General features: G+C 38.4%; 1 protein-coding gene across 8 annotated transcripts in view; it reads right to left on the bottom strand.

Annotated features, from left to right (window-relative positions):
- Window positions 1-27480, bottom strand: part of SDCCAG8 (SHH signaling and ciliogenesis regulator SDCCAG8) — a 185448-nt gene that overhangs the window by 36726 nt on the left and 121242 nt on the right. For 5 of the 8 annotated variants that reach the window (XM_031438535.2, XM_064477226.1, XM_064477228.1 and 2 more), the window contains 2 exons: window positions 26070-26201; window positions 13328-13415 (listed from right to left, as the gene is read on the bottom strand). In XM_031438535.2, coding sequence (XP_031294395.1) covers window positions 13328-13415; window positions 26070-26201 — 220 coding nt within the window. Of the gene's footprint in view, window positions 1-10363; window positions 11244-13327; window positions 13416-26069; window positions 26202-27480 lie in introns of those variants that run through there. The other 3 variants (XM_031438538.2, XM_010992062.3, XM_064477229.1) reach the window with 2 other exon arrangements.

The raw sequence follows: 27480 nt of genomic DNA, 5'->3' as shown, positions 1-27480 counted from the left end.
CAGAGGACACTTATACTTAAGATACACGTGCAACAGCTTAAAACATCCATGTTGGGACTCAATTCAGAAATGGATGAGATGCTCCTTGTGGGACAGTAGTAGCAGTTTAACAGCAGGAAAGCAGCTCCGAGAGCACAGAGGGTGGGAACACAAAACAATATAGTATCTTGTTGGAACCACAGGAGAAATTTTTAAAATTGCTATTATGGGAACTAAGCTATTCCTAAGATTATTCACATCACCATCCCTTCTCCATAGCAACTCTGCCTGGGATCAAGTTCAGCCTCTGTCATGTAGTACCTGGGTGACCTTATGCCAGTTAATAACCACATTGTGCCTCAGTTTCCCCATTGGTACAATGGGGACAATGCTAGTGTTTGCCTCATAGCGTTGTGATAAGAATTAAGCGTGTTAATGAAGGTCAGTGCTTAGAGTAAGAACAATGGCTGGTGCGTGGTAAGGACAATCCATGTTAGCTGCTGCAATGGTAGTGGTAATTACACTGATAACTATTACATATTACCTGTTGTGTAATGATATACCGTATAATAATTATCATTATTGTAAGGAGTGTCTGGAGATTTGTACAACACAGCGGGTGGTTTAATACAATGTCCAATGGCTATCAAACTGTGCAAAATGTGGAATCAAGGAGGTGGCCAGGAACCAAGAGGCCTTGAAGCACAAAATGGGAGCCAGGACAGGGTCCTGGGCCAGGCAGGCTAAAGTTGCGAATGAGTTTCTCTTCTAGCAATGACCCTAAGATAGTCCTTGTTGAATAGTCAGACTTCTTCATAAGGAGTAGGGTCCTAAAATTAGTAATTTGCTCAGACCCACACAAAAGTCAGGATGAACTAGAACTCTGTCTTGTGCCTCCTGAGCGCGATTTTGGGATGGATCCTGAAGGTTCCTGCAGGGAGCTCTCTATCCAGATCAGGATACTTGACAATTATATTTCTGACAGAGAGATATACCTTGGGTATTACAGCCAAAAAGAGAAGAAAACATATTAACAAGTCTAGCAGCAATGCTGTTTCACAGGATGAGTCAATAAAATCTCTGTCTCTTGGATTCCTCATATTATAAATGATAATAACCACCCTTGGTAATCACTTAGCAGAGGGATGGAGGGTGCCAGCTGAGATTCATAAGGCATGCTTGCTGTTGCAATTATGTAAACACAGAAATAATCTCCCTTTTAAGAATCAATTTTGAGTGACTTCAACGTGTTAAAGACAAAAGCTTTCTAAAACTAATGAAAAATTGGACTTCAATACTGTACTTTGACGTCAAGCATCAACATTACAAATATCACATTTGCACAAGAACTGTTACCAGCAGAAAGTTCAGAAATAAATACACAGTGTTTGAAAAAGTATTTCTCCACACAGTGATACCAGTCAACAATGGGAAGCTGCTGCAAATATGGATCCTGATAGACCAACCAAAGCAAATACATTCTTACTTAAAGGGTGGATTCTTTTCCTATAGTTTCTATAGGGCTCCTATATTACATGCAAAGCTATCAACTAACTATAAGTGATCAATTTAAAAGGAAAGAACTATGTCCAAGAGTAGCTATTAAAAAAGGTGGTATCTTGTTGGAAACACAACACGTGGTTTTATTTTTGGTTTTGTGATAATTTTCACTGTTGATGTGACACTGAGAATGAAATTCCCTTCATGTCTTCAGGATCAACAGAATAGACACATGCTGAATTTAAGTATAAGACTCCTTCCAGAAAGAAAAATTATAAAATAATAAATAAACTATTTTTTATAGAGCAGGATGCACCTGGCCAAAAAAGAATAGAAAGTCCCTTTATTACTCACAAAACATTAATGTTTCTAGCAGGTGTGATACATACCTATGATTCCTCCACCTACCTTCCTTCTTGGAAGTTCATCACTCTATATTCTATGACAGTCTGCGCCCCTAGAATATGGAATTTGAATAAAGCAGAATTTGGTTGCTTTTCCCCCCCAGATGAATACACAAAGACCCTTAACAACGACTGTTCTTTAAAAGACAGCATGATGAGTATATTGAACATTTATTAAAAATATAGCATCTACCAAAAGATCTTGAACTGAACTCTAGCTCTTCTAGCCCAGCTCTGTAAGAGAAAGGTATATATAACATCAGAATAAAAGGTCCAGTAAAAGCACTGTAAGACAGAGAGGCTAAAGATGGAAGGCTGCCTCCCAAAAGGAAAAGAAAAAGAACCACCTCCCTCTCACCCAAAACAAACAAGCAAACTGCTTCCTCTGCATTTTTTTTTAAATACTGGGAATGATCCTCTTTGACCTAGGCACACTGGTATAAAACTAAAAGCTAAAAGGCTGGTTTTCCTAATGTATTTACATGAAAAGAATTATAGACACAGCTGACAGCTCTGAATTTTTTTTTTTTTTATCATTTCTTCTAAGTAGGGTCTCCCATTCTAGTTTCGTTACGTTTGGAGGCATCCTTTTTTAAAGATGAATTTTATTTTGCCGCTCTAACCCCAATCTATCATCTGACTGTTTCTGCAGGTTCACTAAACTAATCCCTGAAACGCCTCTCATCCTTTAGCTTTGAATAACCTGAGTGGCCCCGCAGCCCTGGGTCACATGCATGACCCAGGCCAGCCACAGAGTTAATAAGAAAATTTCCTCACCATCCAGGGCAGCATCAAGGATGAAAACAGAACCTCTTCTCAGGCCTAATTATGTCAGGCTTTCCCTCTCAGTGAACCAAACCCAGGAGAGGAAGCCGAGGAGCAGGGTTTTCTGTCAGGATAAACAGCGTGCTTCTGGTTCATTCAATGGATAAGCAGTGGAGGAGACAGAAAACTAAGACGATGAAGACAAAAGAAGGGGGCCATGCTCTGAGGTCCCCCAACACCCTGGCACAGCCATCACCCGACTCTACCGGTCCCTGCTCCCTGAACATGCATCCTGGAGTACAGAGGCCATTCTGACCCAATCTATTTTTTCCTTTTCCCCAATGAAATACTGTGACAAATTTGAAAATGTTGGTTTGTTGGGTAACATTATCAAATGTACTCTGCCCTTGAAATGTGGCACAAACAGAGGGTCTAATAAACTGAATCACATTTACAAGCATTACAGGGAGAACTTACTACAACGAATTATGTTGTTAAGTGAAGAATGTCCACTTAACTAATCAATTTTGTAAAATTGGATTTAATATATTGGGTTTGCCTAAAGTGAGATATAATGACAATAGCTTGGCTTTCTATCAAGCTGTATTTGGAGTAAGACATTTTGAATTAGGGCCATTTATTAAATTTCAGAGCCTCCAGTCTCTTTGCACAATTGAGTATGATTAAGATAGATGGAAGCAAAGCAATTAAGTGTTTAGCAATTGGCCTACTTTTTCATGTTAGGCTAAACTAAAACCTCAAAATTCCCTAGGAATTTTTTCTTACAGTTTTTATTTTCATTCCTTCATTCTGAAATAGAAAGACTCCTTTTAAAAAAAAATTGTACTTTCCTTAAAAGTGTGCCCCAGATTTTTCTTGTCTTAGGAATTATGGCTTTTTCATCCTAGTAGTGTATATAACTTTAAAATTAATACTGATTTTAGGTATTGCAACTAAAATAAACACTGTTAAAAAAAATTATGTGATGGTGGATTCTGTTCACTCACCAAGCATTTATCTCCACATCCTTTAGGGAGTTTTTCTCTGACCACCTAGATGCCCAGCATGGTGGACGGCACACTTACATTTATTGAAATCCTGATCAGTTAATGGCCCATCCAGTAGGAAGCACTATGTTGCTCACCATGCAGAATAGAGGAACAAACAAGGAACCCTTCTCTCAGGCTGCTCACCACCCAGTGGGGACCACAGGTCTTTGTAGCCAGGAAGATAGTGCAGGTTACAGAAAGACCCTGGGTTTCAGCAATCTGTCCTTTAATCACTTAACCTGTGACAAAGGTTGATATTTGATCAACTCAGATCAAAATTCCTTATCTTTCACCACCCGCCGGGGTGATGTCTGATCACCTTGGCCTGTCTTCAGGAAGAATCCTGTTAGATCTCTTTAGCCAGAAACCTCCTTATCACTGATGTTTCTTCTCGGTAATTTTCTATCTACTGATTCCACACTCCTCCCACCCCCATCCTGCTCCTTGGCTACGAACCCCCACACTCTTCCTTGTTGTATTTGAAATTGAGCCAAGTTCTATCCGATTGCAATAGTGCCCCAATAAAATCTGTTTTTACCACTTTACCTCCTGTCAGGCTCTGGTTTCTTTGATACCTCTCTAAGATTCACTCTGCTCCTTTGGAGAACATGATTATTATTATCAATAATAAAAATGAAATCAAGTATTACACTTAGCTGAAGCCAAATCCATATTAGTCATTCAGAAAACTACCTCTTTTCTGACTCGTACTTAAAATATATGTTCTAACACCCCCATACGGGTACAATAACATAGATTGCGGAGCTCTGGGACAGCGGGGAAGGAGAAATACATTTCGAGTGGGTGCATCACCTCCCACAGCTCCAAGAGAACCAAACGTGAAAGAGGCCGCTCTGCCCAGATGACTATGTGTGAGCCTGTGAACAGGAAACTATGAATTTTAGCTCTGTTACAACCAGTTCCCAGATGCTCTGCTTGGTCCCTGTGTCTCAGACTCATTGTCACAAAGGGAAGACAATAGTAATGATCCATCTTGCACAGCAGACATGAAAAAAAGTATCTATTTCATGTTTTAAAGGTCATTGAATATATAACAGCGAGATACTTGAAGCAAAATACCATATTCATCAGTGAAATAAAAAAGTTTAGCAGCATTCATCTGTTCTCATTTTAAATTTACCACAGTATGTAAATGAGAGGATTTAAAAAAGCATCAGGCAAAAATCTGAGCTAGGTGCGAATGAAAAGCACAATCAGAAGCAAATTTGTGATTGCTTGAAGTGTAAGAGTTTGCCAAATGGGCTGGTACTTAGATTTTACTACTAATCTGAGTTTATGTAAAGCCAAAAGAAAGATCCCAATTATTGTTAAATACCCAGAGTAGAAATTTGCTGCTAAACTGCTGTGTAGTATCGGTCTCCAGGTTGGTTTTTGTAAACATCTGATTTGATGCACTGGAATTATCACAGGAATACCACACACAAAGCTGAACTTTAAGTACACAGCCCCAGTCATATACATAGTCTGAAGAAAATAAACCAAATACAATTTGGATTAGAGACAGAATTACCTGATTTTTAAAAAGTATATTGCTACAGTGGAGAGAAACTACTTGGCCAGGAACAGCAGCTTTTCTACCAATGTAACATTTCAGAATATGACTGATGGCAAAATGAGATAACCTGATCATTCTGAACAGGATTGTCTTACATCCAGAACATTCACACTGCATCAGAAGTGTACAGAGGCGGGTCTGTGATTCACTCTCTTGTAGATCTCAGTGGGCCAATATGTTACACTGAGACAACAGCCTACTATTTAAACAGCACCCTGTCTGGTTTCTATGGAACAAATTACCTTCGAAAACAAAAAGGAACTACATCAAGTGAAGCCAAGGCAAGGTCAAAATCAAGAATGCTGCCTATTCTCAGAACCTAAGAGATAGAAGACCTGCTGACTTGGGCTGGGGCTTCAAGCCAAGAGCGAAATGTTGAGTCAGAAACAGCTTAGGTGACCACCAAGTCCGGCCTGAGGGAAAGGAGACAGATACCCACTTGGATGCCAAATCCAATCCTGCTTCAAGACCAATTTTGTGATAAGACTGAACATAAACCCCAGTCTGAATTCCCAGCATCTCAGAATGCTTTTGATTACTTCTTGCTTCCTCAAGTAACATCATGATATTAAATCAACTCTGAAAAATGGAGCTAATAAAATGTCTTTTCTACCTCATAATGCCTAATCATTCAAAATGTTGCACTTTTTGAGTGCCTATTATGTTCCAGACACTGTTCTAGGCAGTAGGGAATTGGTGATGAACAAGACAGACAAGTCCTTGCCTCGAGGCACTTACATTCTAAACAGGGAACAGAAACAAACAGGGACACATAGAGAACAATGGGCCAGGAATTCTTCAGTGTTTTGAGATTCTGATTAAAGACCAGATCTAGAACCTTGCCTGCTACAATGTAGGGCACCCCAAAATTAATTGGAGGTACTTCAGAGAAAAGAAATGAATAGACATTAAATTTTGCATCTATTTTCTGGAGATTCACAGCCCATCTATGGATTTCAGCTTGAGAAGTGGTCTATGATGGTGATGAACCAACAGAAGAGGAAGGGTCTGAGAACTCAGGGGGAAGCATGATAAAAACAAAGCAATGGTGTAAGGGTAGGACGAGAGAAATCAACAAGGCAAAATGGAAAACCGGGCAGAGGGCTCTAACTCTCTTTGGAAGGGGTTAGTCAGGAAAGGATTCATAAAAGAGGCACAACCTGAACTGAGCATTATTTTTTTCCTTACTGTTTACATTTCCTTTTACAAAAATAGCACACACTCAGAGCAGAAAACTTAGAAATTATTGGAATATGCAAAGGAACAAAATACACCAATAATTCCACTGCCTTTATACAGTTAATGTATTACATTCTCTTGTGTGTCCTGTGTGTGTGTATATACAAGGATGCAATGTTAAGTTCAGTTTTTAATCAAATTCCAGGTGAGTTTTAACATATGTACATTTGAGGCAAGAGCCAGGGCAGAGCTAGATTATTCTGCAAAATATAGGGTAAGGAATTTGTGGTCCGCAGAACATGAGAAAGGCAAGAATTTGAAAGCTATGAGGAGAGGGGGAAGCAAGAAAGAGGAAAAATGTTCCTGTGGAAATACAGCCTAGAAAGGACTTGGAAGGAGAGAACTAAGTATCAGTGGGAATTGTTACATTGTTTCCAAGGGATGTGTGGTGTCAGTGTTCTCCACTTCCTTTCTTACAACATCCCAGTAAAGTCCATGCTGATCAGTGGTGCTTTTGTGCATATGAAGTCTTTGGGGAACTCTGGGAGATGATGCTGAGTTCCACGTACAAGTTGGCACAGGGCTAACTTTGAAGACTCAAAGTCTTATACATGTGAGATACAAAAACTAGAGTGTGAAGAAGACATGGTATTTTGAGTACATATCTACATCTTTTTTATGCAAAAAAATGGAATCATATAATATCTATTACTTATATCCTATTTGCTCTTAGAGATAGACATTTTAACATTTTTCACTTCAATAAACACTTTTCTTCCAGTAAGTGATTTCATTGGCATTTTAGATTCCATTGTAGGAAATTCATGTACTGTTTATGTAACTAATCTCCTGATGTGGGACATTTTGATGCTTTGATTTAATACTTTGACTTGATTATTTTTAATGTTCTTCTCTTAGAAATAATACTACTGCTTAGAGTCATAATTAGGAGGACTGGCCAAAGAGAATTATTATTATACTTATTACACTGTTTTTTTTTATTGAAGTGTAGTTGTGTTAGTTTCTGGTGTATAGCATAATGATTCAGTTACACATATATACATTCTTTTTCCTATTTTCATTATAAGTTATTAGAAATTATTGAATATAGTTCCCCGTGCTATACAGTAGAACCCTGTTGTTTATCTATTTTACATATAATAGTTAATATCTGCAAATCCCAAACTCCTAATTCATCCCCCTCCCTTTTTCCTTTTGGTAACCATAAGTTTGTTTTCAATGTCTATACGTCTGTTTCTGTTTTGTACATAAGTTCATTTGTGTCATTTTTAAAGGTTCTACATGTAAGTGATATCATATAGTATTTTTCTTTCTCTTTCTGGCTTACTTCACTTAGTATGACGATCTCCAGGTCCATCCATGTTGCTGCAAATGGCATTATTTCATTCTTTTTAAATGGCTGAACTATACACACACACACACACATATACACACACACATATACACACATATCACAACTTCTTTATCCAATCATCTGTCAATGGGCATTTAGGTTGCTTTAGGTCTTGGCTATTGTAAATAGTGCTGCTATGAACATTGGAGTACACATATCTTTTCAAATTAGAGTTTTTTCCAGATATGTGCCCAGGAGTGGGATCATACGGTAACTCTATTTTTAGTTTTTAAAGGAATCTCCATACTGTTTTCCACAGTGGCTGCACAAAATTACATTCTCACTATATTGTATTGTCTAAAGGACTCTTGTCCCTAGCACCAAGGACAGTAAACGGTAAGTGTACTACAGGGAGCAGAGTTCAGCACAGCTGGAAGGTGAAGCAGAGCTAAACGATGGCAGGGTTAGGGGCTGAAAAGTCAGCTACAATCTCTCTTCTGATACAATTCTGGACTCTTGTTTCTTGGGATTTAAAATATCTTATTGTGAAAACTATAAATCTAGTTTGAATAGTCATAGAAATAAGGGATGTGCAAATTTAAAAATAAAAATGTACACTTACTTTAGGGAAAATTTAAACCAAATGAAGACATGATCAACAAATGTCATGTTAAAATCATTTGCTTCTAAGGCATTCTATAGATTCATTCCTAGAAATATCAAAACTGTCACTGGAATTTAGAGCAAAGTCACAGGTACTAACAGGGGCAAAAATTATTTGATTCCTCCCTTTTACTCATTTCTCATATCCCATCAACTGCTAGCCAATTTTACCTCCTAAATGTTTCTCCAGTCCGGCCCCTCCTCTTCCTTTCTCAGGCTGGGTTTGTGTCTCTCCTAGGGATCTTAGGCTCCTATGCGCATGTCTCTACTGAAGCCTTAACCACATGAGGCTCATGGGGCTAGAGTGAGGGCTTTCCGTCTCTTTCTCCAGAGAACAAGAGATCAGTGATTGTTTAATTTACCTCTATCTCTCCATGGCCTGCAGTTCCTACCATGTGATAGGTATTCAATCTTTTGTGCGTTTGTTTTTGTGTGTGTGTGTTTGTTTTTGTTTTAGATGGACTAAACCATACTTGTAGCTTTTCAAAAGGGTTGAAAATTGAGAATAAGCCAGGTGAGTTCAAATCCTAATGGATCGGTGGAAGGAAATGAGGACACAAATGGAATCAGCATATATTAATCCTAACCATTAGCTAACAGCTTTTAAATTAAAACAATTTCCGCTCCTAGATAATTATTCATTAATTCAGCACAGTTCTATACACTGGGACTTCAGTGATTGATAGCTCATGGTTCACACTGAAGACATCACAGTATAATAAGAAAGACATAAAATGCCATGAATACAGTGCTCTAAGTGCTAGAAAATAGAAACATTTACTATAAGAAATAAGACAGAGTGACTAACTGCCTAGAATTAAGGAATGTTGGCCTCTAGGGAGAGCTCAAATTTTATGTTGGTCCCGCCCCCACCCATGCCCCAAGCCCTGAAAATAGTTCTCATGGGAGACATGTGGAGATCAGCTCCAAACATTTCTCAGCCTTTCCTTGGGGTCATTCAGTCTCCATTTTGAATTGGGGGGTATCTAGACCCCCAAGATGGGAGTATGGACCTGAGGGAAAGGAGGCTGTCTGGGCTGCCTCATTTACAGTCATTTAGGCCTCCTTGTTCTGGGTAAAAAGCCAAAAGGAGTCCAGGACTCTATGACTCAGCCAGGCCTAGCAGGACATAATCTTGTAGGTGAACACAGTGGCATAATTCAAAACAAGAAATATGAAATGCACCACTAACACTCTGTTCTAAGGGCCATGTGAAAAAACTGGAGCACTTCCAGATATAGGTCACAAAAATGATTATTTAAGAGTAGGAGAGAGATAGAAATTAAGCATATTTGATTTGAGCAAGAAATGATCATTTCTTTCCAAGATCAACTTCCAAGGGCTATTCCACCTGGCCATGTAAAAAAAGAAAAATGTTTCCTATCCTTAACTCTATATTATCTCCTTCCCTTCCCTTATGACACAGAAATCACTAGCATTATGCAAAATGCCAAATTTAGCTGATCAAAAAAAAATTGCCACAGAAGTTGCATCGTAACAATCATTCTTTAACATATTAAGCCACTGGGGAAACCAAAAGCTTGGAAAACGTATAACTCATTCCAAATGACTGTCATAAAATTTGTAAAGTCAAAGTCATTTATGTAACTGCTAACAACCTTAACAAGCAGCTCCATTAAACATGACCTACAAACCTTGCAAAATAAGGACCAACTAATAACACAATGAGTAGTTAAATGGCCTAAATAGAGTGAGGGAGCCATTCTAGTTTTAATGAGATCAAAGCATATTTAATAGTTTTAATTAATATTTATTGAGTCATCACTAGCTGTACATCATTATACAATAAAAATTTAGATTTACATTACTTAATGATAGTAATTAGACACACATATACTGAACAGTTTTTCTAAATGTGAGGATGTAGATAAGAGGTTCTACATTTTTTTTTCAAGTTGTACATACACATCAAACTCTGCCTTTGTCTCATTTTTTTCCCTTCTACAATTTTAGGAGACTGAAAAAGATGAGTTAGATGAAAAAATGAAAAAAGTCATTGAGTGAGTGCCTTCTTAGTGCCTGGCACTGGGCTACATGCTAGAGAAACAGTGATAACTAGGATATGGTTCCTGTTGTTAAGGAATTCATTCTAGTGAATCAGACATTCAAAGAATAATTATGATGCCCTGTGCACTTGATCAAAGTGCTGTTTGAACAAAGTGTTGAGTAATGCATAAAGTGGGGTTAAGGAAGGCTTTGCTGAAGAGATGACAGCTGACCTGGCTCTTGAGAAACAAGAGGGCTCTAGGTAGACAAAGGAAAGGTATTTCAGGCTTTGGGAAGCACAGGCAAGAGCATTTGGACTGTGAATCCTCAAAGACAAGGGTTAAGTCTTATGCCACTTTTTAATCCCTAAGCTCACCCCAAGTCAGTGTTGGCACTCAGTAAATATCTGAAGGGTGTATGTACAAACAGGGAGTGAACAAATTAATAATTGGACGAACACACATCTTCTTTCTACATATAGCATTCACAAATTATTCCAGATCCCCAAGAAGAAGGAAAAACATAACAACAACAAAAATCCCTTTTGAGAGCCCGTGAACTGAGAAAAAAGTAGATGTTACTTTCCTTGCACATCATAGCCAGACAGAGATAACCGAGACTTCCAGGAACTATTCCTCTCTAACTCCATTACTTGGCATCGTCTCGGTAGCCTGGAATAACCACACCTCAACTTTCACCTGTAGGTAACAGAATCCCCTTGTTTGGCAGCGTGGGTGTATGCAACAGCCAGGCACAGCTCTTCCCGCCTGTGAGTTAGAAAGCGTGGACTTAGTATTCATGCTACACACTAGAGTATGAAGGAAAAAGATGAAAATAAAAACCATGTTTGGAATAGGAGGGGTAAGGAATGAAAGGTGATCAGAGTCATGAAGAAGCTATGAAGGTCCTCCATGAAGTGCCACAGTGGGCCGTTTCCACCCTTAGATTAATGATATGTCTCCAACAGTCACCCTACAGGGCAGTGTGTAGCGCTTCGTGCTACACCCTCACACCGTTAGCCATAAAGTTTTACAGTTTCACAAATATCTTAATTTATATTATTATTTTAATTAAAGCCAACTTAAACTTTAAAAATGACAAATAGTTTCCAAGACTTATCAAGGCTTTTAATGTAATAATGTGCATTTTGACTTTCCAAAGAGAGACAGTCTGTGCAATATATCCCAAACTAAAACATCCTGCATTCCTTTTTTCAAAGACCATTTTGTAGGACTGATTGTCCACAGAATACATATGGAAAAATGCTGCCCCACCTCGTGGGGCCACAACAAATGTAGCAAGGGAGTGAAGAGGCAGTGATACAGCACATTTGTTTGTTTGTTTGTTTTGTGAAGCAGCTGTGTGCTATAAATACCATGACCTAATTAAGAAAGGAAAATGGAATGGATGCTCAAACCAAAAAATAAAAAATAAACAGAAGGAGAAGTGGAAGGATTATATTTATAACCCAATTTACAGGGAGGGTAGTTGTTCATTACTTGTTGCTCTGTTCATTCATTATTTAGAAATGAGATTTACTGCCTTCAAAGTACCCAGACATGGGTACTTGACCCAAGGATTTACTGAAAACCCATTTTTGAAACCACTGGTATTTTCAGCAGTGCCATCTGATGAAAAGCAATTCTTCCTGGACTCTATACAAGAAGTAGACCAGCTGCCTAAAGAAAGCAGGGCTGCATCCCTGAGAATCACCAGCTGCGAGGCAGGTCACTTGAAAATAAGTAGGTGTGGGGTGACTCCCTAGGCTGAGCTGTAGCAGCCGCTGCTTCTACCGCCAGCAGCTGTGGAAAGTTTGCTTGGTTTAAGAATGCTCCGTTGGCAGGTCTTCTGGGTGGTGTGAGTCTGGCCTAAGACCCAGGGGCAGAGAAAGCAAAAAGGGAACTACGAAAGTTCCCTTCCTTCCGCCTCCACGTCGGTTGCCTTCTCCCTGGTGCACGGAGAAGGCAGTGCAGGCTCTTCAGCTAGTTTGTGGACATCTTCGCTTGTCTGACTCTAGCAGCTCCTTCCAAAGTGCAGCAGGAATTGTCAGAATGGAAGGCCCTTACCCTGATCACCAAGTGAACTGACACTTTCTTCTTCTCTCTAGTAAATGTCTCGAATGATGTCCAAGGCACACTCAGTACTCACGGCCACTGGCTGCTACTCTCCAGTGTGACTGGACACTTCTGCTCTCGCCAGCTGTATTGTATTTCTCAAAGTCAGTTATATTTCTTTGCAAGCCTCTTTATGCTGCTTACGTATGCATAACTCAATGTTTAGTGAACTCAGAAATACGATTGTTAAAAAAAGAGTTTGCTGATTCTATGAAAACAATGTAGGATGATTTAGAAAGAATCAACAAAGCTGAGTTGAAAAAGAGTCTGTCAAAGTAGGTGTGCATGAAAGAAAAGTAAAAGACGTGGTGGGAGGGCCAGAGGGTCATTAAGATGGCACGTCCTGAATGGAGGTTGCTCCCCAAGAGTCTTTATGTCCTCAGTTGTTTCAGAGAAACCGAAATTGGGTGCACCCGAAGAGGCACTTTGGGTACGGTTTATTCAGCAAAAATGACGTGGCGCTCCAAGTCAGGTGAGCCGTGCACGAGGGAAATGTCTTGGCCTGACGTGTATCACTTGCCCTGATTTCCCGACCTTTCAACTAACCAGTCCACTTCCGGTCTCAAGCTTCCTGGAGAAGCCAGTTTCTGCTAAACATCGATTTATCTGCGCTTAATATTTTCCTTTTGATTATTAGTACTAGCTCACCTCCCTACTTCTGGGAACATACAAACTACTGAGGAAGACAGTAGAAAACACTAGAGCAGAAATTAGAAAACACAGATTCTAGTCCGTACCTGAGCCTCAGTCTTAGAAGTCACCTTATCTCTTTGGCCCTCAGTTTCCTCATCTATGAAGTCTTCATGTTGGGGGTGGAGATGGAGGCTGAGAAGGTGGAAAGAGAAGGAGTTGCACTAGATAACTTTCCAGTTCTCCTGATTCTTCAAAATGCCATTTTAGGCAATTCAGCTCATAACACAGAATTCCTTAAAACAACTGTTAATCTTTTTATTTGGAATATGAAATATAGATATTCAGAAAATATATACAAATTTATTGCTAATGTTAAGAATAAGTAAGTAAATTTACTTGAGAAAAGTAATATTATTTAGGAATTTTAATTACAAAGAAAATACGAAGTTTTATATGTATATACATATGTATGTGTATATATATATATATAAAATGATTAAAATAAGATCTAAGTTGTTAACCTACAATTGATAATTGATATCCCTTTAAGTTGAGAATGGGAAAAAAGTCTCTAAGATGTTACACCTCAAATGTACATGCTTTCTGTAATAAAAAAACTTTTGGAAGAATCTATTCTTATTAATTTATATTTCTAAAGTGGATCATAAAGCTACAGTTCTGGGAATAGCATGTAATACAAAATTGTTCATATAATTTCCAGTATCAATTTTAATTTTACAAATACAAAACTACAATTACTGATTGGAGAAAATAAACTACTGAAAGAAACAAATGTTGCCTCCTTTAAATTCTTTAGTTCTACAACAGAACTAAAATGAAGAACTAAGCTCAAGACTCTATTTAAATCACAACTGAGTTTCTTTAACAGCAATGAGGCTGGTAAAAAAAAAATGTGCTTCTAGAGAAAAAGAAAATTATTAGAAAGCACTGGCTAACATACTGTTTTGGTATTTCTTTCATTTTAATTAGAATGATGCTGGATGACTCCTATGACACAAAAATAATACAAATTAGACTCACATACAAAGACAAAAGATTTCAATCCTAAGTACACATCATCTTTTCAAATAACCATGTGCCATTTGTGAGTGGGAAAAGTAACTGTAACACTCAGTTTATACGCTCCCTTGGAGTCTGCATCAATTTCAAGTTTTCTCTTATGATTCAGCTATTCCTGGAGTCTGAAAACATTGTATTAAATATTAATGTGTTATCCACACAAATGGCAAATATTGAAAATAGGAACATAAATAAAAAATAATAAAAATAGTAAGTCTACTAATACTGAAGAGGAAGGAAGGCAGGAGGGGGAGGAGAGCACATGAAAGGGAGAGAGATTTTAAACATCCGGTTTCTATTCTGGACCGTTTATAGAAACAGACAGACACAGCAAGCGGAAGCCAAATATATTCTCGGGCTCTGACAGGATTTGTTTTCTAGCTTGTCATTATTTTTACGATGTTCTTCCTAATAATATTTCTCCAGTGTTCTAGATTTCCTGACCGACGAGACCAGTCTCATGAATTGCTCACAAGTGAGAGCTGCGGAGGATCTGGGCACACTGGTGTGGTCTGGCTGCCTCGAGAGCCTCCTCGCTGGGGGTTTGAAGCTTTCCCAGGAACTCTTTGGCACAAAGGCACACAACCATGGCAACTTCACCCCCATCCTATGCATCCTTCCCAATTTTCTTTGAATGATTTTCTTAGGATCTAACAAACAATCCCTGGCAAAGTAATAGGTACTTGGTCTATTGAAAAAAGGTAAAGATACATCCATTTCATTACTGCTGGCAAAGAGGCAACAGACTCACTCAACATGCATCCTCTTTGTTTGTTCTTTTTATGAGAGTGATTCCATGTCAAATCGTCCACAAGTACCTACCTTATTCGACCTCAACCCTTTCAATCTAAATGCAATTGAAAGTCACAGTGCCTATTAAACATGCAGTGATAGGCACACACTTGTCCCTCCAACAAAATAAAACACAATAGAATTCCTCTACACCAAAGATAATGAGGGAACTATTTTGAAAATATGAAAGATTTGTTTATGCAGACTATAAAAACATCCCTTTGCATCAAAATAAGTGTCCCTCTTTATCTCACACAGATTATTTTCTATAGAATTTAAATTGTACGTGAAATTATAATTGTGCCTTGTTTAATGTAAATTGATTGTCTCAATTATCGGGAAAGCATTTGAATTTTAATGGACTACTTTGCTGGAGATGTGCCAAGCAAATCAGCAAAAACTCTAATAGCTCTTAACTGTGGAGGTACGCAGCCAAACATTTATATAAATCAGGGAGTACTGTGTGCTCTCAAGAACTGATCCTAAGTGGCCCAGAACAGTTCATAAGCTCTTCTCCATGAAGAAGAAATTAGCTGTTGACTTTCAATGTTGGAAGATTCTGTGACAATTAGGCTGTAATTTGGTTTTTCTCTCTCTAAACAAATGGTAAGATCCACTATTAGTAGAAAGGATTTTTGTGGCTTTTTTTTTTTTCAAATGTTCTTTCTACAGATTAGTTTATTGATGAAAATCAGGGTTTTATCCTGAAGGCACAACGACAGAGAATCTAGCAGCAACTGTGTTACCAGGCACTGACTGACACACTTGAACGTGACCCTTGGACGTCTGAGGGAAGGCCACTGCAGGAAAGTGGCTGCAGACACATCGCAGCAGCACATCAGAGTTACAGCCTGACACTTCTCCTTATATAAATCCAGTGTCTCCAAAGTCAAGCAAACATCCTCGTACATACAATCACAGGCAAGAGCAGACCTCAGCTGCTTTGCTGCCCAGATGGTTGCAACATTTTTATAGTTAAAATATAACCAGTGACGTTGGAGGTACAGATATGCATCTGCCTGGAACTGCCAGCCTTGTGAGATCTTTTTTCACACCCTCTGCCTCAAGAAGCACTGTTAATAGGTATAAAAATCACCTCTGGGTATAACATGATAAACTACTTACTACATAGCCAAATTTAAACCTCAGCTATAAACCATCATGAATTTACTTTAACTGATACCTATTTGAGATATTTTAGGAATTGAAAATACAAGGTTTTAATCATTTCAATTTTGAAATGATTTTGCAGTATTAATCTAGACATACATGCAGATGTTCAGTACAGAGTATGAACTAAGATTTGAGCCAGTGAATAAAGACTTCTGTTCATCAAACCTTCCTGAATGAACTTTTATGATGCTAAAGAATCAAGCTGAATATAAGGTATTTCTTTCTATAACAAAGTTCAGAAAGGGCAATAAATTATGACCAACTACAATTTTGATTGATTTCTTCCTAAGTGCTGATCTGGCTTGGGTAACACCCCTCAGTGTTAAGATGCTTCAATATCTATGAGTCCTAAAAATTTTTTTTTTTTAAAGAACCCAGAGTTTCCTGGCAACTAGATGTTTGATTAAAATCCATAATTAGTAAGTTTCAGATTTTGGATAATAAAGCCTAAGGTGAATTCTAATAAAATGCCACACCCAACCAAAGTCTACCATTTCATTGTGTCAGGGTGTGAAATCTGGCCACAAGTGGGTGTCTAGAAATAAAAAGCCAAAGCAAAGCAACAGAACCATGAAAACAGAGAGGAAGAGTCCGTAAAAGTAAGGGGCAGTACCAGACAAAGAAGATGAAGAAACAGCAGATAAGCACCACCAGCTGGTTAGAAGGCAACTCAGCTTGAACTCCATGTTTGGCACCTTAATACCCACCCCTTTCCTGTCCCCACATCTGCAGGGGCCTGGTCGAGCTTCCTTCACTTAGTGGCCAGAGTCAGCAGTGCATCAGCTGGATGGATGTCTACTTTCTTTTAATGACACTTGCCTAGCATATAAACATTAGAATTTGCATCAAGGGGAAAAGAGTGATTCAAATGCCATGTTAGTGCTGCTTTTCTATATTTCTGCAAAATGCCTTTAAAATATCTGCTCTTTAAAAAGCTAACTATTTTCCATAGGTGATTAGGAGAAAATGGCTCTGCCCCTGTTCTCTCTCTCTCTCTCTCTCACACACACACACACACACACACACACAGATTCCATGAGTACTAGCCATTTTAAAAACCAATTAGTTTATAGAAAACAAAAGCCCAGAAAATATCCCACTAAATCATCAAGATAATACTACAAAACCAAATATTCTTTTTAATTTCCATCACCAGCAATCCACATGTTACACGTGGCAAAACCAATGAAACTGCTTCCCCCCGATTCATGAAATGTTTAACTAAACAAAGAAAACACTTTTAAAAGGACTAAAGATATTGCTCTCCTGATGTAATCACTTCAGAAGTTATTTTGTTCAAAATTATCAAAGAAATGTCAAAAACAACATGAAATCCCACTAAGGAGTTAATTCATTATGTTCGACTGATTCTAGATGTCAGTCTTCTGTGCAACATGAAAGAGCTAAAAGAGCACAAAACAGAACGCAGCCATCAGGGCTGCGCACACAGCCTCAGTCCCAAGCACCTGCTGCCGGGGCTGGGAACCTGGTGGCTCTTCCCTGAGCTGACGGGCAGCAGACTCTGTCGGGCAACCTGACTGCCCCTTCAGAGTCAGGTGAAAAGGGTCTTCCTCGGAACTCCACAAAAGCAGTCTAAAACTGAGTCTCTTCTGAGAGAAAAGTAAGGTTTCTGCTGTCTACCTACCAGTGGAGATTATTTCGTTTCAAAGGAGGACCTGCTATGTTCGTTTCTATTTTTGTTTAGTACATTTTTAAATTTAATGATGATATACTATTAAGTTTGAATTGTAAAATAAGATCCAAGAACTTATGATTACATTTGACAAAAATATCTATTGTTTCCTACATGCCAAGCAGATTCTCGCTCATTTCGGCCTCAGAACGACTCTAGCAAGGCAGATCGCTTTCCCTCCTTCTGCAGGTGGGGAGGCTGAGTCCCCATGAAGCGCAGTGACTTGCCCAGGGTCCGCCGCCTGTGCAGTGCTGGGGCAGGGATTAGAACCCAGGCCGGAAGCACCGAAACTGCATGTCTGTAACTGCTGGGCACCATACGCTCTATTGGTAATTCACAGAATCTTTTAAAAGCTCATTTAGTCTCGCTGTACCCTGGAGAGGTGTCGAAGGCCCATGAGCCTGAAGGGGCTCTAAGCAGAGGCTTTGACTTGTAGATGCCACACTGTCACTCACAAGTCAGAATGGGGAAATCAGCTAGGGAGCTTTGTGGCCCGGGACTCTGGAGGCCCGGAGTCCAGGGCCAGCTCAGGTGCTGGCTCCCCAGGGACCCTTGGAGGGGCGCTGCCGCGTACTGAGAAAGCACAGGCCCCAGCACCAGACAACCGTGTGTTCCTAGGCTGGCGAGGTGACATAGGAGCTAAGTGACCGTGGGTAAGACACATAGCCTCTCGGAGCCTCACTTCCCCTCTCCAAAACCCAGGAGACAAGAATATTATCTCAACAGAACTGATCTGATGCCTCCATTACCCAACACCTCTGTGCTGCAGATTCTTTAATGACAAAACTGCAGTGCTGTCTTAGAGATCACAGAGTTCCATCTTCCTAACAAACACTGATTCCACAATGCTGCGACCATAGACAGCTAATTATAATCCTGCACTGTATTTATGTAGTGCTTATGCTTTTCCAAACATTTTCACACCTATGATCTGATTTGATCCTCATTACCAATCTGCATGGTATTCAACCCTCTTTTTACAGATGAGGAAGTTGAGGCCGAGAGTTTATTTGGCTTTGTGCAAGATTGTATGTTGGCAGATGACATGGTTGGCCCACAAACTCTGAGCTTTCGTTTTTTATCCAGGGTTCTTTCCTTATAATTCGCTATGTTTCCATAAAAGACATGATACCTGCTTGCAATGAGCTTATAGTACAAATGGAGAAAGATAAAGAACATGAAAAAGTAGAAATAAACATGAATTGCCCTGAGATCCTCGATTAAACGGAGTAGCAGTCTCTGGCTTGTGTGTCGGCAGCTTGTACTGAGGGGACCTCTTACACATCCAAAGAGAATGCAGCGCCCAGGCTCGCTTGGAGCCCAGAAGCCAAGGTAGAGATTCCATGAGAAGAATGAAGAAGAGAAAACAAGAGACATTTAACCAAGACACAGTCGCAGGAATGCTCGCAACCAGTGGATGGTAACCAATAGCTCTGGAAGGGAAGAGAAGTGAAGTGAAGCACATAATGAAGTTTTTCTCAAGGGCGGCCTCAAGGTTGACATAATTCAATGTTATTATCCATGACAGGTATAGCAGATTCCCTCGGTGCCATCCTCTCCTGGGCCCTCAATCCCATGCCGCTGCTACTGAGTTCACTGATTTCACATGACCCTCTTGATTCTGCCACCTGAGGCTCACGGCACACACCTCGAGATTCAGGCTCTCCCTGCCACTTAGAGTACAATGATGTGCCAATTTCTAGAATTTAGGATTTGGCTTCTGAAGCAGCTGCTAAAAGAACTGGTAAATGTAATCTGAACTTCAGGGGAATTGTCTCCCAGGAGGAAAAATTTGGATCCACAGGATACATGAGATGGAAGCTGAGCAAATAAATTCCACCGTCTTTCCTCCCTCCAGTGAGCTATTTGGAGGCACAGTTTCTCTGTACAGCCTGTCCAGAAACAGCCTGTGTGGCTGTGTCTCTGTGGCTTATCGTGAAGCAGTCACCAGTAATGGTATCACATTGTCTTACTTTATTTTCCATTCCTCCATGCCTCACCTTCCTTTCCCTCACTCTCACTGCCCTGGGACTGCAGCTACAGTAAACATCAGCATTTAATCCCTGCTCAAGTTCCCAGACAGTAAAGGTGAAGGAACTGGGCAAAATCTTCATCTTCACCCAGTTAGTTAATTTTCAAGGGTTATTTTAGGGTTATAACCCTACATGGTAGCATTTTTCAGATAAACAAAGTGAGGAAGTAAGGAAGATTAAATTTAAGATTTAAAGAATTTGTTTTGATCACGTGGCTAGGAAGAGAGCCTGGTTCTAGGGTGCATGCTCTTAACTACTATATATACTGTGAAAATTAATAAACAGAAAGCTCATTTTGAATGGAGTCAGAGGCTTGCAGAGGGAAGTCTCGCGCCCTACTACTCCAAGCCAGTTACAGACCCAAGAGGAAAAGACATATTTTGCATCTTCAACAGGAAGAATGTTACTGGTTTACTACTAGCAGGACGAAGGAAAAATAACTCCTTGAGAGGCAACAGACTAGCCAACTAAGGACTATCACAGCTCAGCCAATGAAAAGCCACTGCACTTCAAATTCCCAGTTTCCTCCAATGGACTCTTTCTTCATAACAGTCCCTCCCAACCTCCCCTCTCATCTATAAAGGAATATTCCTCTCCGTTGTTCTCTGGACTTGCCTATATTTTGTCACAGATTGCATGTCCTGAATTGAAATTCTTTGCTGTTCCTGAATTAACCTATTTTGCTGGACAAATAACTGGCTATTTTATTGTTTTAAGTCAACAATACTATCTCTCTCCTTTCAGTTTTAGGTCTTAAAAGCATTTAGAACTAGAACCTGAAGGTAGGTAAAAGAATGTAAGTGCCACAAGGGCAGGGATGTCTGCTTATCCAGTGACTTATCCAAGCACATCAGTGCTATATAACAAGCAGTTGATAAATATTCGGTGAATAAGTGAGAGGGAGTCTTTTTCCTTTTCCTGGACACTACATTAAAATGCCTAACATTTTCCTCATTCTCTTTTGTTGAGTGTATTTCCCATTTAATTTTCTCCCAGGTGATCAGTTATGATAGCGCCTACCTTGTTCCAACCATGGTAACTACACAGGCTGCTTTATGTAACTTACTATTTACTCTCAGATCAACATTCTAAATCCTACAAGCCAGAACCTCTTCTGTTATTGAAAGGAAAGCAATCTGATTTCAGATCTTCCCAATAAATGTAACTGAAAATGCCTTCCAGTCCTCTCAGGGATTTGCCAATAATGCACTGAATTAATGGATTTTTAAAGAAACTGCTTGTTGATCCCAACTGGGTTATAGTTTTTGGTATAATCTAGGGAGAAAGGGTCAGGTTCTAAGCTGTTTCTGGTTTTTATAGTTTCCTCCTTTCCTCTAAACAATACTCTCAGATTGTCATTCTTTAGACCTCTTAGGGAGGAAATCTACCCAATCTACACATTTCCATGATCCAACAACATGAAAGCTATTGATAACAAAGAAACATTTCAAAATAAATGAATTGAAATGAGCTTCTTTCCTAGCACCATATGGATTATTTATCAGTTTCTATAATGTGATATGATAAATAACAGCATATAAAACTAAAATAACATAGTGATTATGTTAACTTACTTTTTAAAATTTGCATTCTTTTTATTGAAGTATAGTCAGTTTATAATGTGTCAATTTCTGGTATACAGCATAATGTTTCAGTCACACATACACATACATAGATTCATTTTCATGTTCTTTTTCATTGTAGGTTACTATAAAAATGTTAATTTACTTTTAAAAGTATGTTGTCAGTTATTTAAAAACACGTGCATGGAGTATTCTCTGGGATAGACCACATACTAAAACACAAAACAGACCTCAACAAATTTAACAGGATAGAAATTATTTCAGCATTGTTTCTGACCACAGTTGCAGGAAACTAGAAATCAACCACAGATAGAAGTGAGAAAAAATGATTACATGGAGACTAAACAACATGCTACCTAAAAACCAGTGGGGGAATGATGAAATCAAAGAGGAAATTAAAAGATATTTCAGGACAAATGACAATGCAAACACAACCATACAAAACCTATGAAATGCAGCAAAAGCAGTCCTAAAGGGGAAGTTCATAGCAATACAGGCCTTTCTCAAAACACAAGAAAAATCCCCCCCCAAACAATCTAATATATCACCTAACAGAATTAGAAAAAGAAGAACAAACAGAACTTACAGTCAGCAGAAGGAAGGAAATAATAAAGATCAGAAAAATCAGTAATACCAAGAGATATTTTTTTGAAAAGATAAAAAAAATCAACAAACCTCTGACCAGATTCACCAAGAAGAAAAGAGAGAGGACCCAAATAAACAAAATAAGAATTGGAACAGGAGAATTAACAACTGATACAGCAGAAACACAAAAACCATAAGAAAAATATTATGAACAGTTGTACACCAACAAAATGGACAACCTAGAAGAAATGGACAAGTTTTTAGAAACATATAGCCTGCCAAAACTGAATTGAGAAGAAACAGATAATTTGAACAGACAGATCACTAGAAGTAAAATAGAATCTAAATAATAATAATAATAAAAAAAAACTCCCTGTAAACAAAAGTCCTGAATTGGATGGCTTCACTGGAGAATTCTACCAAACATACAAGAAGAACTTATTTCTTCTTAAACTCTTCCAAAAGACTGAAGAGGAGGGAACACTCCCAAAGTCATTCTATGAAGTTATCATCCCCCTGATAACAAAACCAGAAAAAGACATTACCCAAAAAAGAAAATTAGAGGACAATCTCTTGGCCTGTAATATAGATACAAAAATATATAAATACAGATGTAAAAGTATATAAATACAGATTCAAAAATCCTAATATTAGCAAACTGAATCCAACAACTCATAAAAAGGATTATACATCATGATCAAGTTAGATTCATTCCAGGTTCATAAGGATGGATCAACATACACAAGTCAATCAATGTGATACACCACATCAATAAAAGAAAAGACAAAAATCAAATGATCATCTCAATAGACACAGAAAAAGCATTTGATAAATGTTGATAAAATTCAATAGTCATTTATGACAAAAACTCACCAAAGTGGGTATGGAGGAAGCATATCTCAACATAGAAAAAGTCATGTATGACAAACCCACAGACAAAATAATACTCAATGGTGAAAAGCTGAAAGCCTTCCCACTAATTCTGAGTAAGACAAGGATGCTCACTCTCACCACTTCTATTCAATATAATACTGGAAGTCCCAACCACATCAATCACAAAAGAAAAAGAAGGTATACAAATCAGAAGATAAGAGGTAAAATTATCATTTGATGCAGATGACATAACACTCTATATAGAAGACCCTAAAGACTCCACACAAAAACTATTAGAACTAAGAAATGTGTTCAGCAAGGTAGCAGGATACAAGATTAATACACAGAAATCTGTTGCATTTCTTTACACTAACAAAGAAATATCAGAAGGAGGAAGTAAAAAAAAAATCCCATTTAAAATCACATCAAAATAAAATACCTAGGAATAATCCTAACCAAGAAGGTGAAAGACTTATACACTGAGACCTATAAAACATTGGTAAAAAAATCGAAGATTATTCAAAGAACTGGAAAGACATCCCACAGTCTTGGATTAGAAGAATTAATATAGTTTAAACAGCCATACTCCCCAAAGCAATCTCTAGATTTAATATGACCCCTTTCAAATTACCCATGACATTTTTCACAGAATCAGAACAAATAATCCTAAAACTTATATGGAACCACAAAAGACCCTGAATTGCCAAAGCAATCCTGAGGGAAAAGAACAGAGCTGGAAGCATAACTTTCCCAGTCTTCAGACAATACTACAGAGCTACAGTAATCAGAACAGCATGGTATTGGCACAAAAACAGACATATGGACCAATGGAACAGAATAGAGGAACCAGAAGTAAACCCATGCACCCATGGTCAATTAACCTTTGACAAAGAGGCAAGAATATACAATGGAGAAAAGACAGTCTCTTCAGCAAGTTGTGTTGGGAAAGCTGGACAACTGTATGTAAATAAATGACGTTAGTATAGTCCCTCACAAAAAATGAACTCAAAATGGCTTAAAGACTTACATACAAGACATAACACAATAAAACTCCTAGAAGAGAACAGAGGCAAAACATTCTCTGACATAAATAGTGTCAATATTTTCTTAGACCAGACTCCCAAGGCCAAATAAAATAAAAGCAAAAATAAGCACATGGAATCTAATCAAACTTAAAAGATTTTACACAGCAGAGGAAGCCATAGCAAAAGAAAAAGGTAACCTACAGCCTGGGAGAAAACACTTGCAAACTATGCGACCAACAAGGGCTTAATTTCCAAAGTAAACAAACAGCTCATACAACTCAATATCAAAAAAAAAAAACCAAAAAACCAACAACAAACAAGCCAATCAAAAATTGGGCAGACGCCTAAACAGATATTTCCCCAACAAAGACATAGAGATCGCCAACAGGCACATGAAAAAAATGCTCAACATCACTAATTATTAGAAAAATGCAAATCAAAACTGCAATGAAGTGTCACCTCACACCAGTCAGAATGGCCATCATCGAAAAGTCTACAAATAATAAATGCTGGGGAGGTTGTAGAGGAAAGGGAACCCTCCTACACTGTTGGTGGGAAAGGTTGGTGCAGCCACTATGGAAAATAGTATGGAGGTTCCTTAAAAAACTAAAAATAGAGCTACCATATGATCCAGCAATCCCACTCCTGGGCATATATCTGGAGAAGACAAAAACTCTAATTTGAAGAGATACATGCACCCCAATGTTCACAGCAGCACCACTTACAGTAGCCAAGACATGGAAACAACCTAACTGTCCACCAACAGATGACTAGATAAAGAAGTTGTTGTATACACATGAAATGGAATACTACTCAGCCATAAAAAAGAATAAAATAATGCCATTTGCAACAACATGGATGGACCTGGAGATTGTCATTCTAAGTGAAGTAAGCCAGAAAGAGAAAGAAAAATACCATATGATATCAGTTATATGCGGAATCTAAAAAAAAGACACAAATGAACTTATTTACAAAACAGAAACAGACTCACAGACATAGAGAACAAACTTATAGTTACAGGGATAAAGGGGATGTGAAGGGATAAACTGGGAATTCAGAATTTGCACCTCTTGGGGAGTTATGGAAATGTTAAGTGTCTTGATTGTGGTGGTGGTTTCATTGGTGTACACATCTATCAGAATTAATCAAACTGTACATCTGAAATATGTGTAGTTTACTATAAAGAAATTATGTGACACATTTATAGGAAATAATAAGGGGCTGTAATTCTTTACCAAAAAAAAAAAAAAAAGAATGCTGCATAATAAAGAAAAGGAATTGGAAGCCAAAAGATCAAGATTCAAGTCTGAACTCTACCACTTACTTAATCTGTCATTTTGAGCAAATTCCTTAGTCTCCCTGAGCTTTAGCTTCTGTATCTAGAAAAAGAGAGTCAGTAGCACTGATGCCATTGAGTAGGTGGCTATTATGAGCCAGGTGCTTTATATATATTACATTTAATATTAAAGCAAACTGCAAAGTGGCTATTGCTAGCCCTAATATACAGATGAAGAAACTGATGCTCAGAGAGGTTAAATAGCTTGCTCAGAGTGACACCACTAGGAAGAACCAAAAGGTCTGGAATCAAATCCTGACTCTAGCAATACTGTCAGTACAACCTCTGAATAAGGTATCTAACCTTCCTAGGCCTATTACATGTTTTAGCTCCCAAAAAACATACAAAACCTAACTTCTAGAAGTTTTGAAATTTTATGAGTATTACATTACCAACTTACACCTTAAAGTAGACAGTTTACCTACAATGCTCTATATTAAATCTAATTCTACGTCTTTAGAGACTAGTAAAGAGGGAACGTGTTCTCCTCTCTGTGTACTGCAATAACCTCAGTTGAGAAATCATAAATACAGAGAACTATCAGATTTTGAGCATGTTCCTTGAGTACAACAGCAACCATGAATTCTCTTCATTCTGCAGCAATTCCAATTCTGTTTTTGAACCAAACACATTCAATATATGGCACATCAGTTGATTATTAAACTTTTATTACCTTTGCTTCATTATCTCATGTAGTCTCCCATGTTGGACACACTGTTCCTCCAAGTCATCATTTCTTCTCTGTAACTTTTCCAGTTTGTCATACGTATATCTTTTCTCTTGACTGAGCTGAGCTATTTCAGATCTTGAGAAGTGGAAACACAGAAGTGACAGATGTTAAAGGTCCTTATTATCAGAGCATGTTTTTACTGTATAACTTTATTTTCTTGAACTCCATATGTACACATGACAGTGTCAATAAAAATTACTTTATGTAAAATAAAAATATTTCAGAAATTATAAAATGTCTAGTAGAAGGATATATACATTGCAGGAACTCAAGTGGTAGACAAAGGAACAACTTGCTCTAACAGATGGCTTCCTCAGGGAACGAGGCAAAAATGATAATCAAATCCCATTGTAAAAAAGACTATCATTCATTTATCAAATATTTACTGAGTGTCTAGTATAGGCCAGCCACTATGCTATGACATGGATAACCCCAGGTCTAACTTCTATGACAGAGAGTTATTTCTTTTAATTAACATCGCTAATTTAATGGCACATGATTAAATCATATACTTTTTTTTAAATGGCAGGTCTCTGCACCGCTCCCCCCCATCTCCAGCTTGTCAATGTAATTACCAATATTTGTTTGTAGTTAAATCAGTATCAGTATTTATAACTACTTAAATATTCGTCCTTGCTGTCTAAGTAGTATATCAGGATTACATGTGCATTTGTGTACTTTTATTTTCCCCAAATGAGTGAGCTTTAGTGTAGGGTGATTGAGCGGCAAGCCGTCTTTCCTGACGGGAGATTCCTTATATCTGTAATTCTTTCTCCTATGGCCACTCCGTTTGTCAAAAGAAGGATTCTCCAGTTTTCTGCTAGTATATAACCCTAAACATCAGGGGTCCAAGAGCTGGTTGAAAGTAGAGGGGTGGTGAATCTTACCTTTCAGAATGTAGACTGTCTATTAACCCCTCTATTCTAACTTCAGTGCACCTATGTTAACCAGTGCCTGTGAGGTTAATCCCTTCAGAGAGGAAGACTCTAGTTTTCTGTGTGGAGGAGGGACAGTCACCTGGCAGCACGGGAAGGCGGGAGAGCTTTTGATTTTGGTTTCAGTCCTACGTTCCACTCCTGCCTTCCAAGTTCTTCTGGAATCCTGAGGGTAGATCAACTTTCTTCACATACAAGTACCCCTGTCTGCAGATAATTAAGATTCACCTTCCTTCACTTTGCGAAGTCAGGCACCATTACCTGAATTTTCTTTTCGTCTTCACATATTTCATTTGGGATCACAGATACCTACTTTGGTGATGGTTGATGACACTCAGGAAACATGCTACCCCTCCAGGGTCTTGGATGACGATCTCAAGTCTCAAAATTTGAAGATCAGAAAGATAGCTAGCTAAGAA

The sequence above is a fragment of the Camelus dromedarius genome, chromosome 21, assembly GCF_036321535.1.
Source record: "Camelus dromedarius isolate mCamDro1 chromosome 21, mCamDro1.pat, whole genome shotgun sequence".
NCBI lineage: Eukaryota > Metazoa > Chordata > Mammalia > Artiodactyla > Camelidae > Camelus > Camelus dromedarius.
The sequence above is the reverse complement of the archived record's forward strand: the minus strand, read 5'-3'. Positions and strand labels throughout refer to the sequence as shown.